The sequence below is a fragment of the Pholis gunnellus genome (genome assembly GCF_910591455.1).
Source record: "Pholis gunnellus genome assembly, chromosome: 1".
Taxonomy (NCBI): Eukaryota; Metazoa; Chordata; class Actinopteri; order Perciformes; family Pholidae; genus Pholis; species Pholis gunnellus.
The window spans coordinates 24,478,299-24,502,951 of record NC_136528.1 but is presented as its reverse complement, the minus strand read 5'-3'; the positions used below and the strand labels follow the sequence as shown (position 1 = coordinate 24,502,951).

General features: G+C 42.4%; 2 protein-coding genes across 2 annotated transcripts; both read left to right on the top strand.

The window, feature by feature from the left end:
* Positions 1 to 645: 645 nt before the first annotated feature.
* pros1 (protein S) lies at positions 646 to 8,960 on the top strand (the record flags this gene model as incomplete). Its single annotated transcript, XM_079163374.1, has 14 exons — positions 646 to 724; positions 1,320 to 1,477; positions 1,871 to 1,895; positions 2,003 to 2,083; positions 2,227 to 2,349; positions 2,558 to 2,683; positions 3,996 to 4,124; positions 4,201 to 4,438; positions 4,735 to 4,921; positions 5,065 to 5,226; positions 5,372 to 5,540; positions 6,435 to 6,571; positions 6,677 to 6,905; positions 8,037 to 8,960. The coding sequence occupies 14 exons, from the start codon at positions 646 to 648 to the stop codon at positions 8,222 to 8,224; spliced, it is 2,031 nt and encodes a 676-aa protein (XP_079019500.1). The 3' UTR covers positions 8,225 to 8,960.
* A 1,479-nt stretch (positions 8,961 to 10,439) lies between these two features.
* Positions 10,440 to 23,174, top strand: gas6 (growth arrest-specific 6). Its single transcript, XM_079172579.1, has 15 exons — positions 10,440 to 10,919; positions 11,180 to 11,340; positions 13,433 to 13,457; positions 13,548 to 13,610; positions 15,571 to 15,693; positions 16,655 to 16,774; positions 17,389 to 17,511; positions 18,608 to 18,729; positions 18,929 to 19,047; positions 19,676 to 19,865; positions 19,957 to 20,121; positions 20,213 to 20,381; positions 20,576 to 20,715; positions 20,805 to 21,006; positions 21,698 to 23,174. Exons 1-15 carry the CDS (start codon positions 10,844 to 10,846, stop codon positions 21,847 to 21,849), a joined length of 1,950 nt encoding a protein of 649 aa, XP_079028705.1. The 5' UTR covers positions 10,440 to 10,843; the 3' UTR covers positions 21,850 to 23,174.
* The last annotated feature ends 1,479 nt before the right edge of the window (positions 23,175 to 24,653 follow it).

Here is a 24,653-nt window from a genome sequence, read left to right as displayed (position 1 = left end):
ACAGCATACATTTTGACATGTCATGGCAGGGAAAGCACAAGGAGGCTATTATTTAAATGACTTTGCATGTTTCTGGTATGGCTTATCGGGACAAATGGAAGGGAGCTTTGATTATTGTTAATACTTCCAACTGTGCTTATCTTTCCGTGAAACGTCTGACATCTACAATCGATTTTTTTTTTTTTTTTACAAATGCCTTCTACATAATGTCAGGCTATTTCCCACTGTGGTCCATTGGCTTTTTCAGTTACAGTGAAACAACTAAATGTTGCCCTAACAACTTTGAAATGGATGTCATGTTCCTTTTTTTTCCTGTCCCTTTTACTGAGTGTTGTGAGTTAGGCGATGCCACTGAGAAGCAGCAGCAGCATGGCGTGTAAGTAACGCTAAACAATGACAGTGTATGTGTGTGTGTGTGTGTGTGTGTGTGTGTGAGGGTGAGTGCGTAGCAGCGCTCCCTAGCTGCCTCCGCTCATACCCCCGTGTATCTGCTCCCCTGGTCACCCCCCTCTCCCCCTCTCTCTCTCGCTCTCTCTCTCTCGCTCTCTACGAAAACACTTTCGGGAAAGAATAAAGTTTTTCGTGCGCTCCCGTCAGTCTTTACTCGCAGCCAAACCGTGGCCTAGCAGGAAGAACGGCCCGACTATGTGGAGAAAAAAACGGGCGCTTGGGGAATCCGTGGCTTGTCTCGTATTTCTCGTGACGCTCGTCGATGCTTATCGATGTAAGTATGGACGTGTTTTTTTTTGTTGCGGTTTGCATTTTGAATCCTACGTAGTAGAAGTAAATCACGGAATAGCCTCGTTAGTCTGTTTCCTGCCAGTCCCTCTGATTGAAAGCAGCTTTTCAGCCTATATGTGACCACTTGGGAACGGTTTCAGGACTCTTTTTTTTAAGCAAACAGACAAAAACATTTGAAGTGTGGGGGGTCATAACTCCGTTCTACACAGTGAAACAATGATTGGACAACATGAGCTGCTTGTTACAACAACTAGGAGTAATTTCTGGGAAATAACGGTTTCGCAATGACCTTTCCCCCCCCCCCCCCCCAATTCACAGAAGAGTAATTATTGTCCACTTTGTCCATGCAGGCATCAGCCATCTGTCATGAGGACTTGGATTCCTGCTGGGATCAGTCATGTGTTGTTATAATGTAGCTGCATATGCCTGGTTGTATTAATCACACATGTGAGAGTATCACTGCACCTTACTGGTTTGGTTGGTCCTGATCGTTGTGATAGAAAACAACACTGATAAGACAATAACACGTTAGCTCCACACTGTGTGTTTTATATGATTCTATTTCTCTCTCTCTTTAGTCCTGAGCCAGAGCACAGCCTCCCAGTTCCTGAGCAGGCACAGGAGAGCCAACTCTCTGTTTGAGGAGAGCAAGAAGGGCAACATGGAGAGGGAGTGCATCGAGGAGCTGTGCAACAAGGAGGAGGCCAGGGAGATCTTTGAGAACCAGCCAGAGACGGTAAGAGAAGAGCAGCAACCAACTGATCCGAGGGGACGAGAAGGAAGAAATACATTCAGAGAAGGATTGAGCGGTGAAAGAACATGCAGATCAGGCTAGGGCTGCACCTAATGATTCATTTCATTATTGATGAATTTGCTGATTATTTGTTTGATCTGTAAAATGGCAAAAAAGAGCCACTCTGTGTTCCAACAGTCCAAAACCTATAGACATATTCCATTTTTCTTTTGCACCTTTCATTTTCCTTCACTGTAATATAGAAAAAATTAAACATACTTTTGTGTTATTGTATTACTATATAGACGTTTCTGTTTGAAACAGCAGTTATTCAGAGCACAGCTTTGTCTTCCTGTCTTTATTGTCAAATGTGAACTTTAAATCTTGTTTTTCCAGGAATACTTCTACCCCAAATATGTTGGTAAGTTTGCATAATGTATTGTGTCTCTTGTTTGTTTGCCATGTTTTAATATCAGTTCTGTTTTGTCTTTACTAGTCTGTTCTGACAAAGCAAACTCTTTGTTGCAGTTTGTCTGGGTTCACACCGTGTTGGCATTAACAATCAAAACTCAGATCCCATCCCGTCAGATCTTCGCACCTGTGTGAAGGGTGAGGGCCTTCTTAGTATAAAATGCATATTTATGTCATGAAGTCTGGAATGCTAATAAAGGTTATCTCCCCCCCCGTGAAATGCTTTTGTCAAGGCTCTCATTAACATTAACACATGTGTGTGTGTGTCTGAAACTGTTCAGAGATCAGTGACCAGTGCACACCGCCGCCATGCTACAAGGAGGGTTCAAAGCGCTGTGTGGACGGACAGGCCTCCTTCACGTGTGAATGTAAACCCGGCTGGAAGGGGACGCGCTGTGACGACGGTAAGTTCTGATACGTCATTTGGGATTTTAAATATTTTCGTGCAACTTTTAAAATAGGCATCTCTTCACTTTTTGTCTAACATTCTGTGTCGATATTTTGTTCTTAAAATTAGGCTCAGAATTCAACTTAAAACAGATTAATTTAACCTTTTCAAATGATTGAATTGGCCGCTGATAAATGTTGTTGTGTAATGTGTTGACTGGGCAGACATCGATGAGTGTTCAGATCCGGAATTCCCAGCGGGATGTAACCAGAAATGTTACAACTTACCCGGTACTTTCCAATGCACGTGTGAAGAAGGCTACTTCACCAATGACAAAGTCAACTGCGTTGGTAAGACTCCATTCATTTCAATAGCAATTTGTGCAGCTAAACTGCAGTAATGTTATGAATCATCATTTAAAGTTTGATTTCAGTTACACCAAAGGACAGAAACGTAGAGTTTTCATGTACTTTATGTGTATTATACATCCAGCTTTTTTACTGTCCCTATGGAAGAGGGACATATAGTGCTACTAAGCAGCTGAGCAAACACACGTTTGTACAGGGTGTATTGTTTCTTTTTATTTATTCATATGGGCTGTGGAACCCTACACACTTCATAACAAAATCTCTGCTGTCCAGCTGTTGTGCTCAGGGCCTGCCCTGAACCATTTGTTATTTCTAAAGCTGACCTGAAGTGACCTCTTATGTAACACAATATGAAACGTTTTTAACATCTAAAAAGATGGTCCACCAGTCTCACATGTCTGAGCTGTTAGAACTTGCTTACAGTTTGTAAATGATTGTTGTCTCATTTACGCATTTATGTATATGTGGGAAGTTCACTCAGTGTTTATCTTCAGTGTGTTAAGGCTTGTTCAGTACAAAGTCTTCACAAACATGGACTGACTCAGTTTGGTAAATTTGCTTTTCCCCCTTTTTTTTTTATTTGGCGGTGATATTTAGGAGCCCATACTTAATATTTTAAAAATGGAATCATATATTTGTCCATAAAATGTCAGTAAATATTGAGATATGACCCTAGAATATATCGTCAAATTGCTTATTTTGTTGGTCAAACAATATAAAAACAGAATCAGAAAATATTCACAGTTGAGAAACTTGAACCAGTGAATGTTTCATTTTTTTTGCTTTCTAAATGATTTAAGCAATTAGATTATTAAACTGGTTCGTGGGTCATTTTCTTTACCAACATCTTGTTTCTGCACCACATTGAAGGAGACTGGCATGAGAGTTGAGAGTTGCTGGTTGAACCTCAACTGTATTCTGTTCACAGCTTATTGCTTGTTTGCTAGGTTTACTTTTACAGCAACATATCTCATGAGAGCAACAGATTTTCAGCAGCTGACTCCTTCCTTGAACCCACCACCATGGAGGAGTTTTCAAAATAGGCTCTGCTTGCAGCTGCATTTCAAATTTTTCTAAATGTAACTTTTACAAACTAATGGAGTCTAAAAGCGTGAACAATGGAAGTATACGCAATTGTAGTTATTGTGATTTCGATCACATTTATTAATTTTATCCATGTACCAAAACTACACTTGCAATCACTACCATATAGTTTATACTTGCAAATTTTATTTTTTCATCAGGACTCACAAGACCAGCTTCACATTTTCACTCTTTATTTACTGTTTTCCAGATATCGATGAATGCCGGATGTACCCCAGTATCTGTAAAGAACCGGCTAAATGTGTCAACACGCCGGGCATGCACGAGTGCCAGTGTCCCCTGGGTTTCAATTATAACTCAATTTCCAAGACCTGCAATGGTGAGACTTAAAAAAAAAAGAAGCTACCATAGACCAAAGATCACTACTGTAATTCTTTCTTTTCCTGTCTTTGCAGATATAGATGAGTGCGAGTTGAATGTGTGCGATGGGACGTGTATAAACACTGTGGGCAGCTATGCGTGCCACTGTGATGGTCGTCAGGGTCTGTATTTGGCGAAGGATGAGCGTTACTGTGAAAGAATCCCTGTGTGTGTGGAACTGTATGACCACACACACCCTGAGATGCTTTACCTGGGAGAGCAGTTCGGAGGCTATGTCATCTATCTGCTCTTCCGTCTGCCGGAGAACACAAAGTGAGGATCTATCACAAACACACCTGGTGCACACCTGGTGTACTTATTTTCTTAAAGGATCATAAGTGTTTTTTTATGGCTTTTACTACATTTAGTGCAAAATAATAATGAGTCAAAGCATAAAAATGTATCTTTTTAGTAGCTTCCAAGATGGGAGTAGATGAGTATCAATCAATGCAGCTTACAGCTCCATCTCCATCAAGTTCCAGGCCTCTAGAAATTGATTTGCAGTTACATTCGTACATAACTACAGTTGGATTACTGTGTAAACTAATCTCTGTCTTTCTGTTTGTTAGGTTTGCAGCGGAGTTTGACTTCCGTACGTTTGACCCGGAGGGAGTTGTGCTGTACGCAGAGTCCTCGCAGGACTCGTGGTTTATGTTGGGGCTAAGAGGCGGTCGCATTGAAGTCCAGTTTAAAAACCAGCACACGTTCAAGGTCACCAGCGGAGGAAAAGCCATCAATGATGGACAGTGGCATGTGGTAAGAATGACTTTAAAGTCCAGTAATCCCCTGCACATACTCAACTTGTTCCCCTATGGTTAACATAGTGATAGCCGAAGTGCTCATCCATAAACTCAATTGATGAAAGGTGGGTTGTGTGTAACTGTGTGCTCTACATGCAGATCTCTGTGGATGAACTGGAGAGCAGCATCAGTGTGAAGATCAGTAAGGAAGCTGTGATGAGCATCAACAGCCCCGAGAGTCTCTTTACTTCAGTTAACGGCAAACTGGAGACCAAGGTCTACATCGCTGGTCTGCCCAACCGGACTGACGTCATCAAACCTGTAAGCAGGTGGTCTGAAAGCACACACACACAATGGATCATACGTATTCGACCCGTGAACATTGTGAAAAGAATGTATCAGGATTTACATTGGACCAGCTCCAAGCCAGTGTTGTGCTCAGTGTGTGTATCCATCGATCCATTAGATCAACCCTCGACTTGATGGCTGCATTCGAGGCTGGAACCTCATGAATCAGGGAGCGTCTGGGGTAAAGGAGGTCATCCAGGAGATGAAGAGTAAACATTGCTTTTTGAATGTGGAACGAGGGTCTTTCTTCACTGGGGCAGGACTGGCACACTTCAACATTGACTACAGTGAGTAAGTTAAGTTATACTTTATTAATTCCTATGGGAAAGTTTGTCCTCTGGTCACTGCACAGTGTTGCAGGACCAAATGTAGTTTTGAGCTTGGTGCCATGTTTAATGATAGCTTTACTAAACAAGCATGTTTTTTGGGGGGGGGGTTAGGGTTAGCACCCCAGAGAAACGCATGAACAAAGGGAGCATACAATTCCACACAGACAGGCCCAAGTTGGTGGGTTTCGAACAAATAACTACTTTTTGTAGTAAGACCAGCTCAGGTCTTACTAGACATATATGGTAGGTTCTACTGAAGCTGTTACACCTGTGTATGTACCATATATTCCATATCATGACAACACCTGTCAGGGCTTTAGGAACACAGACTTTCTGAAAGCGATGGTTTGTATTTTTTAAATTGGGTTTGTATGAGGTACTTATACACAAGCAGTGTATTACCTACTGTAGATGGCGGCATGCCCCAAGTTTAGAGAAACAGACAGGAGTACCCGGCATGAGAGCAATATAATATACTTCTGTGGATGGGAACAGCATCAAAATGCATTTAAGCCACCTGAAAAGGCTCATCTAATAAAATAGTATTAGTTAAATGTAATGCTCTTCAAGGCCAACGGACTCCAAAAGTTTTACCTCGCAGGACAGAGCTACTGGCCTACCGCTGCCTCAATCGCTTAGTTTGTGGTATTGTGTGGCTTTAACACAAACTAAATAACCGTTCGAGGCAGTGGTAACCCATTTGAACTATGTGATTTTGAATATTCAAAGTTATTAAGGGTTGAGTAGACGGAGAAACATGAGATCCTTCAATTTTTGTTAAAAAAATGGAAATGGCCAACCTTCCTAAATGTTCAACCTTCCTAAATAAATGTGTTTGTATGTGTAACTTAGGTGATTCTGGGAGTTGGAATGTCGATATAAAGATGAACATACGTCCGTCCAGCAGCACAGGTGTCCTCTTTGCTCTTGTCCACCACAACACAGTCCCCCTGTCCATTGCTGTGGTAACGCAGGGAGAAGGAGATGCTGTGAGTTCATCCACACTTTTGTTGGAAATAAACACGTGTATTAATGCATGTCTTCACAAGCACACATGATTAAACTTTGTGTTGTTATTGACCTCCATGCTCCAGAACTTGCAAGTGTTCTTGGACGGCGTCTCCGTGGCAAAGCTGGACTCACTGATGTTGTGTTACCCTGACCGGCTGACAGTGCAGCTGAATGTGACTCCCACAGAAATCCAAGTCTCAGCTAACTCCTCCACTGTTATCTACATGAAGTCTGATGCCCTGCGGGAGGCACTGGAGCACCTCAACAGCACTATGCAGAACCCCATCAGTACATACATTGGTGGGATACCAGGTTAGTTCATGTTTTAAGTAAAAGTACAAAAGTCACTCTTTTGAAGGTAACTATGAGCAGTATTTATTAGCTATATATGGTCACCATTGAATGGCCAATGTGGCTTCCTGGCTAATATCATTTCAGACCTCATCTATTTATAAGAAAGCTTTCTCCGAAATGTTCTCATGTTGGAAAAGAAGTTCAAAGCTAATTGGAATATTCCCTTGGTTGTGCTGTAACATCATAACTGTAGGCAACTCTCTGTGAGTCTGTACTTAGGCATAATGGTGCTTTGAGCTAAATGCTAATGTCAGCATGCTGTCATAGTCACAGTGGCAATGCTATCTTGCTGACGTTGAGCAGGTATAATGTTTACCGTTTTCACATCTTAGTTTAGGGTGTTAGCATTTGCTATTTAGCACTGTACAGCTGAGGATGACGGGAATGTTGTTAGACATTCTTCATTCATGGACACAATTTACATTTTTGACCAGATGATGGCGATAGATTAAAAGTTAAGGGATCAGAGTGATGACAATTCATCTTGAGGGGGACATGAATTGTCTGTACCAGATTTCATGGCAATGGTTGTGAAGATATTTCCCTTAAATTCAAATGTCACCTTCAGGGTGGAGCTAGATAACAGCCAGAGGATCACCAAAATCATCAGGAGACAAAAAAAATCGCATAGCAAACCATCCAACGGTTGTTGAGATATTTCAGTCTGGACCAAAGTGATGGAACAACCGACAGACCGATATTGTAATCCCTGGTGGCTTGGCTAAAAAAATGTATTAGTTACCTTTCCTCCCTCTGAACAAACATGGGGATTATATGACTTAATGAGTTCAGTAAAGTCAGTCTCTCGTGGTGTGGGCTGAAATATTCAAATCTACATTTTAAGATTATAGTAGGGTTTTTAACTTAAACTTAAGTCAAGAAGTTATGACTCATCAACATCCAGTGGGATGGTCCATGTTTTGCCTAACACTAAAGTACATTCATTCAGTTTTCGCCTCCCTTTTACCTGTTAATGTGTTTATTTAGTTGTATTTATTTACTGTGCAGCATGTTACAACCTTGGTAGTAAAAGGGCTATATTTGCCACAATTTCATTATCGTCATTTTCCCTGACTGTCTCTCTTTCAGACGATGTCCCGTTACCTGCCACCCCTGTGACGGCCTTTTACCACGGCTGCATGGAGATCGCTATCAACGGCCAGCAGCTGGACTTCGATAACGCTCTCAGCAAACATAACAGTATTAAGTCCCATTCTTGTCCCCCTGTGTCTGCCCCTGAGCATCACCCTGAGGCAACGCACCAGCACAGAAAGTGACCTTGATTAACATCACATTAAAAAGCCCAGCACATTAGGCAGCATCCCACTGCGGCCACATCTTGGGATATTTTGGAAAGAGAGATGTAGAAGATGGGAGGGAGGAAGGGACGAGAAAGAAGTGACAAGAAGAGGAGACAGAGGTAGACGATTGTGGACATTTTTGTCGACTTCCTCCGACGGGTCCATTGTAAGCTTTGTGTTATGCTTTTCATCCTATACAGTATTATTGTTCCTGTCCAGGGAGCGTTATTTTTTTTGAGTATTTTTTTTAGTGAGGCACAACTAAAGCTGGCTTGCCAGTGAGCGAGCAGAAGCTGGATGGCTGGATGACGTAGTTGTAGCAGTTTGTTGCTATGAATGAAATGCTTTCCAAGAAACGTTTGAAAAAGAGCTGAGCTCTGTAGCACACATACCATGTGTTGAAAAGAGGTGGTTATGTTTGTGTAGAAAAATAAACAAATGGTCTCTGTTGACCAGGCTTTGAGACCACCTGCATCTTTTTCCCTGTTGTTGAATCACGGTACTGTCTCTACCTTCCCTTCAACTGTGGTTTCTTGGGAGGCAAACGTCTTGGAGACAACTAGCAATTGTGGTGGTGAAAACCACAGAAGAGAAAGCTGAGCCTCCAGGCTTTCCATCCAACTGCATTTTTGTTTGCATTAGCATCACTTCTCAGCTAAAACCAGGGTTTTCCTGTTTGGATCCGTGTTCAGAATTCACCATGTATATAAAACAAGCCATCTTTAATATAATACTTCAATGTAGTTGTTTGTTTTAATAAAATGTGGTCAAAGCAACCTGATAGTGTTGAATTTCAACAAAACTTGCATCAGTACATCTATCTGTCCTCTTGTCACAGCCAGTGTGTGGCCAATCCATCTTTCCTAAGTCCTTGGTGACACAACAAACTCGTATAGCAGTAATTTACAAAACACAGTGTGACCCGGTTGTGTTTTTGTTTAACATCAAGTGATTCCTCCTTCTTTTCTGCAGGGACGAAAGGAAACATGGTTCTGCACCGTCATGCTCCACTCTGCCACAATCACTTCATTAAACTAGGTTGTCAAAATCATAATGATACTACAGTAATACATTGTAAAAGTTTGAATTTTTGGGAGATCACTGCAATACTTGCTTGAGGGGTAAATATAACATATTTGTTTATAATACCCTTAATTTAGTCAATAATACTGTTCTTAAATCATTCAATGTTAGACTCTAGGTCCATATTTAAAAATACAATACATCAATATAACCCTGAAAATGCTTTTTTTTGGTACAACTAATATAAAGACAATTTGAAAACAAATTAATGCTACAACCGGTCAGGTACATTACACACATGCTGATTACTACTGTTTTGGGGGGTTTCATCTGGATTTCCCAGTGTGTGGTGAGGATTTCATTCTAACACCCTGCGTGATAAAAAGTAGTTTAGAGTAGTTGACACACAGGTCTAATGTCAAGTCAATAATGGCCAAGACAGAAATGGGGAAATCAGCAGAGGACTGATATGGGCTGAATTGTAAAGAAATAGGAGAGATTCAGAGAAAACAAAACTGAAAGAAAAATTACTTGGGAAATTAAGTTATGCGTCTACAATAAACTGCCCTGAAAGGTTTTTAAACTGTGACTTCTCTGATCGCCCCATTACAGTAGAGGAAGAGCTCAGATCCTTTACTTAGGACTTAATTAAATAAGTGATACTACCAACATGTAAAACTACTCCAAAGAGCCAAGGAACACATACATATTATATGCATTATGCAAAACGGCGCCTTGCAGAGATTTATTGCATATGTATTGTTAGATTAGCACTTTTCGTGCAGTGATGTGTAGGCAGCATTTTAATGTTGGGAAGTTCATCTGTAGCAAATTTGAATTGTATGTATATGTACGTTGATTTAACTGTCTACCCAGCAACACATTAACTAATTAAAGTGAGCTTAACTGGAACATATACAGTATATATATATATATATATATATATAATTATTTTTTTATTTTTTATTTTCTTACTCGGGAAATGAAATGTTTTAGCTGCTTTACTGTTCATTCTAATCCCTCGGAGAGTTTGAGGAGAAGATACAAAACTCATGAAGACAGGAAACGGCGTCATTATACACGCACGCACACACACACGCACACGCACACACACACGCAGAAGAAGGAGGGAGGGATGCATCGCTACAAACTCCTGTCTGCACTCTTCAGAGCGTACTCCCCCTCCTGAAGCAGCAGAGGCGCGCTGTCTTTCTCTGCAGAGTGGGGACTCGGTCCGGCCAGAGAGGGCTCAGTACAAGACAGGAGGGTCAACAAATAAAGTGCTCATCGCTATGGGGGACGAGCTGAACCGCACAGAGAAGAGGACGGTTGCTTAATTCGCCAGTGTGCCGAACGACATGCGGGAGGAGCACACGACAGTTTAGGTTTGCAGCGGTCCGCGGCAGTGGTTTCATATCAGAAAGTACCTGAATACCTGCAGCGTGTTTCGCTCTGACGTTAGCCTCGGCTCGGTGACATTGAGAGACTAGGAGACAGAGAGGTGCACAGAGAGACTACAGCACGGGACGGGAGAAAGTTTCGCAAGCTTGGCGCAGACACAGCGGGGAAACAATGCGGCTGACCCCGACAATGTCCCTCTCATCGGCAGCCCTGCTGACCCTGCTGGTTGTCCGCTGGTCCGACAGCAGTGAGTAAACAATTAGGTTACATGCTAGGTGGCTAGCTAGCTCGCTAAGTCCCCTTTGACGTTTGTGTTGTGGCTGATGATGAAGCGTGTTATTAACGTCATTAGCGGGGCATTAACGGTAGATGTTTCGCAACCTTTTCTGAAATGTTTTCGTTCTTGTGAGCCAGAAATAGTGTTTAAATCCAGAGTTGTTTGACCTTCTCCTGTTCTTTTCGGGTCAATGAGTGTATATTTGGGGTGTCTTTCTTTTCTTTTTTTAGTTTCGCTGTCTCCCCAAGAGGCCAACCAGTTTCTGAGCAGACAGAGGAGAGCAAATCAAGTTTTCGAGGAGACAAAGCAAGGACACTTGGAGAGGGAGTGTGTGGAGGAAAAGTGTAGCAAAGAGGAGGCCAGAGAAGTGTTTGAAAACGACCCGGAGACGGTGAGTCTAAAGTTGTGGTTTTCATTCCCAAGGTTTGAATGCAGCAACCGAAACACAACCACAACACCACACCTTCTCGTTCTCCATAGAGGTGCTGCAGTCTGGTAACTAATCAAAACACGTGTTACCAATTGTCACACGATATCCATTAGAGAAAAACATAGAGCTGCAAGCTCAGTTGTTTACATCATGTTCATATTGACTGTAAATTGATGACTGTAATGCAACAGTAGACTAATGATTCATTGTCTGGGCCGCTGGTCTTCATGCTCTAATAAATCCAGAGTGCCGATGGCTGTCAGTGCACATAATATTCCCATGTCAAAGACTTGGCATGTTTTGTTGTTTTTTTGAGTCAGCGCGTGACTAATCTTTAATTTACGAAATACAGTGAAGCTCCCTACGCTCCACATCACTCTTGTACGCACACGTAAACGCACACTGTCACTGGTGTGTCTTTGTTTTCCGCCTAAATATATTAAATTGGGTAAAAAGAAAATTGTCCCTTTCAATTGGAGCTGAGTCTCACTAATCTGTATACATGCTCCCACCCTCTTTTTCCTATTCAATGTTTACCAACAAACAAAATCCCTCACGCTGTGTATATTCAGGAATACTTGCTGCAGATGATTTTCCATTCTACCTTCATGAATGCACAGATTAGCCTTTCCATTCATGCAAATATGTAAGATTATTGAATATGTACTATATATGTGCTGCATATGCCAAACAAGCCCCAAAGATATAAATGACGTAACATGTCTAAAAACGTGGAACATGGGCTGTTGGACTTTTTAACAAACACCTGTGTGTTTGCACATGTGAATGTTGCCTAGTAAGCTAAATTATAGTGTGAGCCATTTACAGTGCAGACTATTGCCTAACTGTCAAAACGTACCAGTGTATCCTGACGTTGTCGAATGTTTGCTCAACTGCTTGGTTTGTAAGTGAGCGATTCGATGCGCTGGTCATGCTGCGCTCTTCAACTCTCGGAAGTTTTGCCGTCGTGAATTGTAGCAGCGAGGGAGTGAATGGGGCAATCGATGACTCAGAGATTACTCGTAAGATTAGCCAATTGGGCAGACATGGAGGCTGAGGGAGGATTAGAGCGAAGTTGAGCTGGGTTCAGAGGAAAAGGTGAAGGCAGGTGACGTTTCGTCTTAGTTGAGTTTGAATCAGCTGGACTTGCACCACCGTCAGAACAGCGTTGTGTGTGTGTGTGTGTGTGTGTGTGTGTGTGTGTGTGTCTGTGTCTGCAGGTTTCTACCCTGTCGTATCCCAAAGCTGCAGACTCATTCACAGCTGCATTATTCATTCTGAAAGAGCCCGTCTCTGACTCTGCATTTTCCTCTGCTGCAGCTTTCTGGCTCTGCAGAGAGAGAGTGGGGTGTTCCTTGATACTCACGATTATCTTTGGCAACAAGTTTCTGGTATCTCACTTGTTAGTGAAAGAGTAAGAAGGTGTCGCATCTGATGTAAGGATTATGTTTCGTAATAACCTCAAACAAGCTTTAGGACCACACTGCATCTCAAACAAACGGAACTCACCTTTTTACAAATAATCTTTTGGGACTTTTGTCTGATAACCGATTCTTGCAAGACAGTTTTTCCACCTCAGCCTGCTGCATCTGGATCCTACTGTAGCAGTAGTTCTCTGAAGTCTCCAGACCTTCCCACTGGTAGATCATCCCCAAATTCTGACCTACATGTAGAGAAGTACTGCAGCCAGGAGGCGGGAGGGATGCTACTACTATCAGGAATGCAGAGAATCCTCAGGGAGCCTTTGGCAAAGGGCCGCACCCATTAGAGAGAGCACACAGACACAGAGATTCATCATTGTGATCTCTCAGCGCAAATTTAACACACCGACGCAAAATGACTGATTGTTTGCAAGTCTCTTTTCACTCCCTTGAGTATGAGCACCGAGATCAGGCATGAAACCAAACCAAATCCTAGCTTATGTCAAGTCTTAACGGAAGCCCCTCTACTAATCGTGAGCATTTATTTTAGATTATCTTGTTCTGTTTTAGGTTTTACTTGATACGCCTGCGTAACTTTATCCCTCTCTTTCCACCCCTTCTCCCTGATTTAGGACTACTTCTATCCCAAGTATTTAGGTAAGTTTATCGTTCTAAATAAAACATCTGATTGATGAAGATGGATTGTATGTCGTTAATCTCTTTGTCTACATTTTTGTTTCTGTCTAGCCTGCATGGAGAAGTTCGGAGATGCTGAGAAGAAGAAACAGGATCTGATCACATGTGTTCACAGTAAGTTTTCTGCCCTCTTGTCTGTGAATGGCAGTAATGTAGACAGGTTGACCGAGAGTCGTTTTCTCCTCCTTCCTTTCTTTCTTGTCGTTTCACCTTGTAAGTATTATACATATCCAGAGAGAGGTTGTAATGTGGGGTTGGGCTGCACTGCAGTATCACTGCTCTGCATCACACTGTGGCACACACGCTCTCTCTAAGCTGAAGGAAATAAAGAAAAAGGTGCTGAATTTCTTTGGCAACTCCGTTTACAGTTATTGCAGCGTGACACACCTGACCGATTCTGTGTCTTAGTGTGCTATATGCACGTGAGCCCAGGTGTCTGTGCGTAACATTGCAGCACTTTTCTACAGTGATGCTGCAGATTGGTGAATGAGTGACACACCCCTTCAGTCGTCACACTCTCGCTCGCTCGCTCGCTCGCTCACTATCTCTGGGTGACTGCACCAGCGTCTTGGTAAGTTGGCACAGCGGAGGAGTGACGTGGACAAAAAGAAAGAGTCTGATGTGAGTGGAGCACAGGATTTGTGCTGCATCAGGATACAAGAGACCAACCCGGCTTCACTGCTATTGGCTGAGGAACCTCAGGGGGGGGTTTCCATGACTCAGCTGCAGCATCATGACACGGCAGCTCACCATCTATCTCTCACTGCAAATCTCTGTCTGCCGCCTCGGTGCAGTCTAGTGGTGGGTGGTAGCTCACCACATTCCACAAATTCCACTTATGGAATATTTAGGACATGGCATGTTCTGGAAAGATACAGTTTCTGCACACACCAGAAGCACGGCAGACGGTGTTTATTCTCCCACTCCTCCCTGTTTCTGTTCCCTTAGTCTGCAGTTTGCTCCACAGTAAATAATGGAATCATTAAAAACACATCTTCCCATTCTCTTGCATCTACCGTAAGTGACATGAATTGTTGCCGCTCTGTAAACTTTGCAGGGCTCATTGTGGTAGCCCACAGTGTTAGCTTTATTAAATGAAGTGTAATGTTGACATGCTGTTAAGGGGGCTCTAACATGTTAAGCAGAGGAAACAAGTGAGGCTCCTGCGGTTAGTAACCCTGCTTGTTCATAGAGCAACGCATTACCGACCAGGAGCTTTGGTCAAATAGGTCCCGCTCAATTGTGTCCTGCCCTTAGAAGGAGGCACACAATATAAATATACAAGTACTGATAATGATACAGATATTCTCATATTTTAACACTGATTCTTTATGTATTTACTATATTTAGTGGTCTGTAGCCACTGAAAAAGATGAGCATGAGTTACTCAAATGTTGAACAAAGCTTCTCACAGTTAAGAGTGTAATTGATCCTGACTTGCCACTATATGCTGCACCCCTGTGTAGTTCACGTGTATTGTTTGGCTGAGTTTTAATGTGCGTATGCCAAAGCTCTGAAAGGTTACGTGTCAAACACCGGATGTTTTACCAATGAAATGAAGGCATTTAAATGTACAGTATTTGGCATCATTCACATGAGAGCTCAGCTCTCTCCTGTTCCCCTAATTTTCTTCCTCCGCTGTCCTTTTCCCTTTCTCTGAACTCCAGCTAACATGCCCGGACTTGTCGAGCAGTGAAACTCCACTGCTGGGAAAAGGAAAGTGGACGGGGAGAGAAAAGATCTACGCATGTGCTCACTTACACAAGCTCGGAGGGAAAGAGAGCTCAAGTGAAAATATTAAATAGAAAAGTAGGACAAACAAACAGAAACGTTGAATTTCCATTTGATCTTGGTTTTTTTTTTTTGCGAGCTGGAGGTCAGGTATGCTGGGAAGGACAGAATTAGGGCATCTCCGGCAGGAGGGCTTAGCCAGCATTAGGCTATTTATATTGAACATCAGAGATGCCCTTCCCCTGTCTGGTATCCATTTACAGTTACACTCATTGTATGCATCCGGACTCAATATTCACCTTCCTCTGTGTCTGTCTGTATTTGTTTTTTCTCACACTTGAAGATATCCCGGACCAATGCTCTCCATCTCCCTGTAATGCCAGAGGTACGGTGCGCTGCGAGGACAAAAAGGGCGACTTCCTCTGTCACTGTTTCACAGGCTGGGCAGGAGCCAGATGTGAGAAAGGTACTGTCATCGCTATGGGAGAGGATCTATAGTTGGACACTGTGTGCTAGAGCTCAGCAGAGGTTTGGATTTTTGCACCGTCACTCTGTGTCACATCAGAGACTTAGTGACCTTGCTCCTGACAGCCGACTCCTGTCTCGTACACTGATGGAAAGATCTGACTTTCCATCACTTATATTGGTCATATAACTGTCAAATATTGTCATTGTTTCTCATCATGTTGATGTGAATGTTTTTTATTATTTTGACCTCGCTAAACTGTACTTCTAGTGTTTCTGTTCTGTTGTCTTACAACTGTTGTTGTTTCACATGCCTCTTTAATATCCAGCTGCTGCTGCTGCTTTTATTAACGCTGTGTGAATGGTGTGTCAGATCAATATGACCTGCGTATACGGGGAACTCACAACAGTAATCTATTTGTCTCATCAGAGGTCAAAGCTATTTACTGTGTACAGACGTGAGGGTAGGCTTGCATTGAAAGTCAGAGCAAGGATTCCACTTTCACAAGGGAAATGTAACAAATATGAAGTGTACACTGTGAGGGAAACATGTTGATTTATGGCACCGCCACCATTCCACACATTTCCACTGTGACTCATCCTGCCACCTTACTGTGAGAGGAAACCAGAACAGATTCAGTTTGACTCGGTCCGAGCCTTTCCACTTGACGACCGCACTCCTCCTAAACACTCGGCTGCAACACCCGGCCACAGTGACATAGTGTGGCTGTTATTTGTGAGCCATTTAACAAAGTAGAAGTTCATTGGACATTGAGGTCAACTGTCTGAACTGGCAACATACACCGTGCGCTCCTATTCGAAATTTCAAAATTAAACTTAAGTTGAGTACAACCTTATCCTGAATTACTGTGGGACATCTTAACACAAGCCTAATGCTGCTCTCAGCCCATGAGGATGCTTTCCCCGCGTTCATGTCGACTGTGCCGTCATCCTATTTGCAGATGTTGACGAGTGCAGCAAGAGAAATGGAGGGTGTGACCACGAGTGCAACAACACTATGGGGAGTTACCGCTGCTCCTGTCACCAAGGCTACATGTTGGTAGGACGCCACATGTGTAACGGTAAGGACGTCATCGAACAGCTGGAATCATGGCAATACTGTAGCTGCAAAGAACACTTTGTTTGACTTTTTTTAGTGCATCTATGTCAAACTATATATATAAAAAACAATGTTTCTGCAGTTATTGTTTAAATATTTGTAATCAATTTGTAAGGTTTTTGAATGGTTGAGGTCCCTTTTGTAAGCCAATGGCAGTGTTTTAATTAGTGAATTAGGCCTCTCGGACACTTTGCCTGGTCCAACATTACAAACTCATGTTGTGCAAGCAATCATTGTTTAAACCCACAGAAGTCACGATAATAACATCCTGAAATTTCCACTTAATTGAATGGCACAACCTCTAAAAATAGTGTCTCCTGTGTAAATATTTATTCCAGTGTAAATGGGACATAGTTTCAGTGAGGGCTGAGTGAAGTGGTTAGTCAAGCAGGACCAGAGTTTACTAGCATCTGTCTTGTGGCTGGTTTAATTTCCTATGATGTCTTTTCCTGACACTCATGAAGTATACAAATAACGTCCTCAGCTCAGAGGAGTTGACTTTATAGTCTTCCTCGTTCTGTTGAAATCCTACCAGACTTTGACCCGTCCAGCTGACCACGTTTTGTTTTCTTTCAGATGTGGACGAGTGTGAGGACCCAGGCGTGTGTGGAACAGCACGGTGTGAGAATAAGGAGGGCAGCTACAACTGCTTGTGTGATGTTGGCTATGTCTACGACAATGAAACCAAGAGCTGTGTTGGTAAGTGTGTATACGCACACACACACGCACACAAAGACACAAATACATGAGAACGGACTGAAGAGCAGCTTCAGCCCCAGCAGGACTTGATGCAGCTGTGTTGTGGGGTCAGGAAAGGAATGCAAAGACATTTGGAGAAACTCTGTATAAGTAGGTAACAGGTCACCATCTCCATGCCTGTAGAAAAAGTGAAACTCACGGGGAAAATAAACACAGAGGTACCCTGGTATTCACCTTCTCTTGGTACATACTGTTCTTGTCAGTGTCTTTTTGATTTCAAGCAGGACAGAAATGGTTAATTAAAGCAAAATAAATGAGGTAAAGACAAAATGCAGTAGTTATAATTCACAAACACAGCAAGATACACCATAGTCTCTTTACACACCAAACCCTGCTTTACACAGGTAATGATTTGAAAACACAATCAAAAGCATCACCAAGCCTAATCTTTCATTTCATTAATGTAATGTTAAGAGCCCACAATGTACTAATATATTATTGTATACTGTATGATTTTAAAAAATGAATCTAAGGTTTCCGAAGAGGCATTGGCAAACTGCTCAACATGCACTTTTCTACTCAAGCAATAGAAGACTTTCCAAGGCTGAAAACATGCTTTCTTGGTATTTAATAAGATAACATAACAAGATAAACAACCACATCATCAGGCCTGTTGGTAGAAACATTGAGTAAGAATTCAAAAACCAAGGTCATTAATCTCTCCTGTTCCCTGTTTTTCCTCTGCAGTGGAAACCAGACTTTTCATAACCTCAGTGTCCCTCCTCTGAGAATTAACGTTTATTATAGCCAAACTTCTCATGGCCATGTAAGGCTGTACAGCCACCCAGCCACCCAGTTGACGTCAAAGACCACTCGACTCAAGTGTTGTTTGCATTCTCTGATATGTTGACAGGAAAGACATCAGATCTTTTTGTAATGCTTGTGGAACTAATGTGTTTTAGATCCTTTTTTTTTCCTCCACAGGAACTCTTGAGAAATCATGAACTCTCTGGTTGTGTGTAACCCTTCGTACCTCACTCACGACTTTCATCTCTCCTCCTCTCTTACGTCTTCAACCTGCTCGATCACTCGTCAGACGTGGATGAGTGCGATGCGGGCGTGTGTGCCGAGGAGTGTCTGAACACTCCGGGGAGCTTCCGTTGCTTCTGTGATGGTCGTCAGGGAATGAAGCTGGGCCGGGACCTCCGGAGCTGTAAGGTGAAATACATTAACTGTGGCAAATATCAACCAGCATATTTCATACTTCAGCCCTCACCGTTAAATGTGAACCGTAAACTACACTCTCGGTCTGTTTAAACCATTTTCAATGAGTCTCGTGTTGCATACACAAATGGTTCTCGCGAGGCAGCAGCATGCGTTATCTCTAGTTTTACGTTTTATGTTTGTGTTTTCACAGCCTATAACTCCCTGTATGTCACCGTCTCTGAAGAGGAACTCTCGTTCCCTCTACCTCGGCCGCATGTTCAGCGGCGTGCCAGTGGTGAGGCTGCGTTTCCGCCGGAGGATTCAAACTGGGTGAGAAAATAATGTTTTCATGTATACCCTTGTTACAGTAAGTATGAAGACAGATAAATGATTAAATGGACTCCTCCGGCCTGCTGGTTGGTTCGGGTAAGACTGTGTTAGTTTCACGAGTGAGAAGACAAAAGGAAAGTGATGTACTATTCTGGCAACAAACATTCCCAATGTGGACTCAGGAATCGTATCAATATCAAAACATGTGCCATAACTTTCTGCATGTTTGTCGATTTGTAATAATGTAGATTTTAGATGCAATGAGCTGATTCATAATTTTCTTTTGTTTTTAATGGACATGTTTGTATTAAAATGATACAGCAAGCTGAGCTGGTCCCTTGGTTTGATGTCAGAAAGGCAAAAGTGGTGTTTTTTTTTTTTAACCATACATAGACGCTCTGTGAAGTTGTATCAGCTAATTCTAAAACTAATATTAGCTCTGGAAAAGCCACCCAGTTAGTTTGATTGCCAAGTGGATCGCAGATCAAATTATTTTGGTCAATTGCTTTTTTCTTCCTGTCCCTTTTTTCTCTAATTTTCCCTTTATTTCATGTTTATTCTCAATCGTCTTTGTTATACTAACATACTTATTTAAATGCACGCTCTGTCACTGCTACCCACCTCCCAGCTTTTCCGCAGAGTTTGACTTCCGCAGCTACGACCCTGAGGGCGTGATCTTCTTCGCTGGAGGTCACCTAAACAGCTCCTGGATCGTTCTGGCGATGCACCATGGGAAGCTGGAGCTACAGCTTAAATACGGCACCGTCAGTAGGGTCACCAGCAGCGGTTCCATCGTCAATGACGGCCAGTGGAGAAAGGTTTGAGTTTTTTTGTTGTTGTTGTGAACAGTAATGCACCGTCTACATAAGCTGATTGACAGCTTCTTTAAATGTCTTGTTTTCTTTTCAGATCTCGGTGGAGGAGCAGGGGCGGAGTCTAGTGATAAAGATTGACAGGGAGGCCGTCATGAAGATTGCAGTGAACGGTGATCTGTTTACGCTCAAGAAAGGCATGCACGAACTCAACCTCACCGTGGGAGGAGTCCCTTTCAGAGAGGACGGCCTCGTCAATCAGGTGTTTATTTGTATGTGCTCGTGTGTTATCCCGAACACGTACCAGAGAAATGTTCTTTACATAGTTCTCAACTGGTGTGATCATCACATAGGTGAACCCCCGTCTGGATGGCTGTATGAAGGACTGGAGGTGGTTGACGGGCGAAGACACGTCCATACAAGAAACCATTCGGTCCAACGACAACATGCAGTGCTTCAGCACGGAGGTTCCTGGAGCGTATTACCCCGGCACAGGCTTCGCTCTCTTCAACATCAGCTATGGTGCAGTGTGTGCATGTGTGGGAGTGTTATGCAGAGCGTAGCTCGGGATTACATATCTTTGCCTAATCCTTGCAGTAGTTATTTAATGTTCAATTTGTTTGGGTGAATGTTTGCTCCTGTCAAATGCCTACGGTTTGTTTGTCAATAAAGTTCAGGACCCACTGTTCTCTCTCTTCCTGTTATCGTCACTTCAGAGTCACAGAACCTGAGCGTACAGTTGACCCTGCGTCCGACTTCTGCGATCGGAGTGCTGTTTGCACTCGTTCACCAGGACAGAGTCCCTCTCTCCATCGCTCTGGCCGACTATCATCCCGGCACTGATGAATGGCGAGATGTGAGTATTAATTGCTCAACGTGTGTGTGTGTTTGTAAAATGAGTTCCTGTGTTTGATCTCAACACTAACCTTTTTTGTGTGCCTTCAGTTTATTCTGGTTTCTGTAGGTGACGTCATCGTTGCCAGCTCTCCTGCCCCCCTGTGTGACGGCGAGATTCATGAAATCCACGTGACGATCTCAGGCAACCAAACCCTGCTGCTGGTCGATGGCCGGTCTGGACGTAGTGAAGACATCGAAATTCCTACTGACGTCCTGTCACAGTCCAGCACCTTTATAGGAGGCCTCCCTGGTGAGGACAGGCACATTTATGTACACATTTAGTAGGTTGTGATTCATGCAGTTTGTCGGGTGTTTGTTTTTTGTGTAGTTTTTTGTGCAGTGTTTAGTGTAGATGCTCAGTATTAAAATAATCGAGGCATCTAAAGCTGCCAGACATAATTCTACACTCAGGTGGAAATTAAGGATTCATAATTAATTTATAATGTGAGAAGCTTGTAATTTAACAAAAACATGCACATTATTGTCGGCTATTCATGTATTTTACTTCAGTGAAGATAAATGGTTGTTCTAGAATGTGTCCAGAGACGACACAAGTACTTGCCACATGTAGATTTTAAGATCGCAAAGCCACACTGAGCTGATCCATTGAATTAGATTTCTCTGCCAATCCCTCTCTAAACACTCTCATGCTTCCTCATGTCAGCAAAAAAAAAGTCTTACCTGAGGAGTGATGAGGAGAGATCCAAAGTTGTCACCTCTGCAGTGACTGGCAGCTGATTAAATACCTCCGCATACAGTATTCCCCAAACTGGAAAGAAAACAAAATAAGGATTTAGTTTGTTTTTCTCCTTGATGAGAAATGTCATGTGTACTTGATAAAAAGTGTTGTTTAATGTGTTTGCTGAGTCTGACTGATTCAACACACAGACTTCGGGCTCCCACACATCTGCTGGATCACATGTTGTTGTTCCTTCCCTCAGATGTTTCCCTGGTGTCCACGCTGGTGTCGGCGCCCTACAGCGGCTGCATGGAGGTCAGTGTTAACGGGCAGTCTCTGGACTTGGACCAGGCCATCCACAAACACAACGACATCCGCTCACACTCCTGCCCCCTGCTGGACTCTCACCAGTGACCAGCGCATTAGTCTGCCAAAGCTGATCCATTGGCAGTTCATTGAGGCAATGGGGATTTTTTTGTTTCCAATATATTGATAAAAGCTTTGACCAGTAGGGAGATGTTTTGGATTGGAATGTTAAAAAAACAAAACCTGGACCAGGCGTTTGTGGTTCAGCTGGAGCCTTATTCCAGGATCACCCTGTCCTATTACTGTGATGACACTGCTGTCTCGAGGCATTTGCAGGGATTTTCACAGTAGTCCCAGTATCATGACTCAGTAAGGCAGTTAGTAAGCCAATGAGCAATGTCCCTTGTACTAGGCAGAAGATATGGGAATAAATGCTGCACAACATTGCCTCAAAAACTGCCCATGAATCACAGCCTCTTAAGCCCACAAGAACACACAGGGCCTTATCTAGATCACGGTCCAATGGTTGGTCTTGGGTCAGCCTACTGTGCCTAGCATCCTGTGCAGATCTGACTGGGACTTTGTAGGCTGTGACTCTTCGCTGCAGCAACTCAGCTGATAGAGCTGTGGTCATGTTGCTCACATCCAGTCCACCTAAGGCCCTCGTCACAAAGCCTGAAATAATCAAGTGCTCATGTAGAATCTGATGAAATGAAAAAAAAAGATGGGGACCAGAAATATAGTCAGCTACCCTACTCAGAGAAAATGTGTGACTAGGTGCTCAGATCTTCACGAGTGTTTGTCGCATAATGACTGTAGGGGTTGATCGGGGACTAAATCAATCTTATTTGCTCCTGACAAGCTGAATCCCCTCCGTCACCACAGCAGGGGTGGCGTGGTATTAGGCACAACTTTGCGTTCTGTAGAAAACCTTGCACATTGTTGCAGGCAGCAATGGACTGCGTGTGAATCTTCTTGATTTCTTCTCGACTAAAGCGGCACTCCATGTCTGCCTGCAACCTTAAAAATCAACCGTGTGCCTACAAAGAACAACCAAACCACACTTCCCAACAGCTTCCCTCCTAACTGGTGAATCATTTCACAAAGGTGCAGTGCTGTAACACACAAACAGAGCTAAAGCTTCTCCTGATACAATGGTGTACTCATTGCAGTTAATACACTACGCATTACCACCTGTGCATTTTGGGGTATTACAGTCTTTTAAAGACCTGACTGACACCCTGATTCGCAATCCTCTTCGATCACTAACGTCATCACAAAGGCCCCTTCTTTCCCTCAGAAACACCCAAACACATAATTAATAGCTGCCATATACCGATCCGAGGATGCTAGATTAGTCTCAGAAGCACAGGGAGGCAGGAAGGGGCCCTCACCATGAAGGAGAGAGAGAGTGAGCACTGCATCGAACGCACCACACAAGCTACTGAGAGAGAGAACAAAAAAGAGTGCGCTGTAATATACTGAATATGTAAATAATGTGACTGTACAATGCTTTGTAGAAGACAGAAAAAAACACTACCTTATGCTCACTGAGGTTTCCTGCACATTTAATTTGTAACAAAACGGTAATCTGAGTCTCTGAACTTCATCTGCTTCCTGCAAATGTTTGAGCGACAAATAAAAAACTATTTTCTTGAAGTAGAAGGTGGGTGAGCAACAGCCAGGGATCAAAGTATCATACATCTTTAGGGACTCAGTTTTTTTTAATTTGATTCTATAGGTGCTGAGCAAATCAAAACACAATAAAAACAAAGAATTACAGGAGCATTGTGACTGAGAATGCCAAAAGGGCTCCAGTGTTATTTTACTTCCCTCTAATGTATCATCTAGTTTTCTGATGAATGAATTCCAGAATATACAGCTTGACGAGTTATTATTTTAAATTTATTTTTCTCATGTGTTGTATATTGAACTTGTCTTCAGTTTTCATTTTTCACTTTAACTGCCAGTATGTGTACGATGCTGAGAGGAGTCTGCCTTTTGAGTTTTAACTTCCCTCAACAGTGAAAATCTTATTTAAAAACTAAAATAAAAGCAGTTGTATGAACATTATAGAGTAAAATTGTATTTTCAAAAAACGCATTTGTCTGCTGTGTGGTTACTTCAACAACCTTTTCATGTCTTGCTAAGTGTGAGACATGTTATTAATGTTCTAAACTTAAGGTTTACCTGATAAGCTGGCTTTTTCCAATATAGCTTTTTGGTTGAACAAAATCATTTTAATCTCATGAATTTAACTTTTTATTTGTAAGAGGAAGAAATTGTGTGATTTACACGTATAGTTCCTCTTCAAGGTGAAACAATACTATGAAAACACCTGCTTCTGGAGTAAAATAAGTACTGGTTCAACTTTAAAATGTGGAAAGGAAAAGGTCAACATTTTATGAAATACACTTTATCGCTTTCTTGAGATGAGAGGATTGACAACACTGAAAGCATTGTGAGTGGTGTCAATCCTCTCATGTAATTCTTGGCAAGCAAGCAAATATGCTTATTTCCCAAAATGTCAAACTCTTCCTTTAAATGTGAGACTTTGATGAAGCCCTCACTCAACATTTATTTGTGTATATGTGAATATATATATTTCCTAAAGGTGCCTCTTTAATACATAATGTGCCTCTTCAATACATAATGTATTTTAAAGCAGCTACATCCCACAGTAGTTAACATGCATCATCAATAATATATACAGTGTACTGACTTTAAAGTGCACATTAAATGATTCACACTTACATAATGCAATAACAGCAACATCATCGTTGTTTACTCTCTATTTCACATTTCAAGAAAGCCCTTTTAATTGCTCATACAGTAGTTAATATATAGTGAGACAATGAAGACCTTTAATCCAGTCTACACAAATTAGAATAGAAACAACTATCAGGTCACAG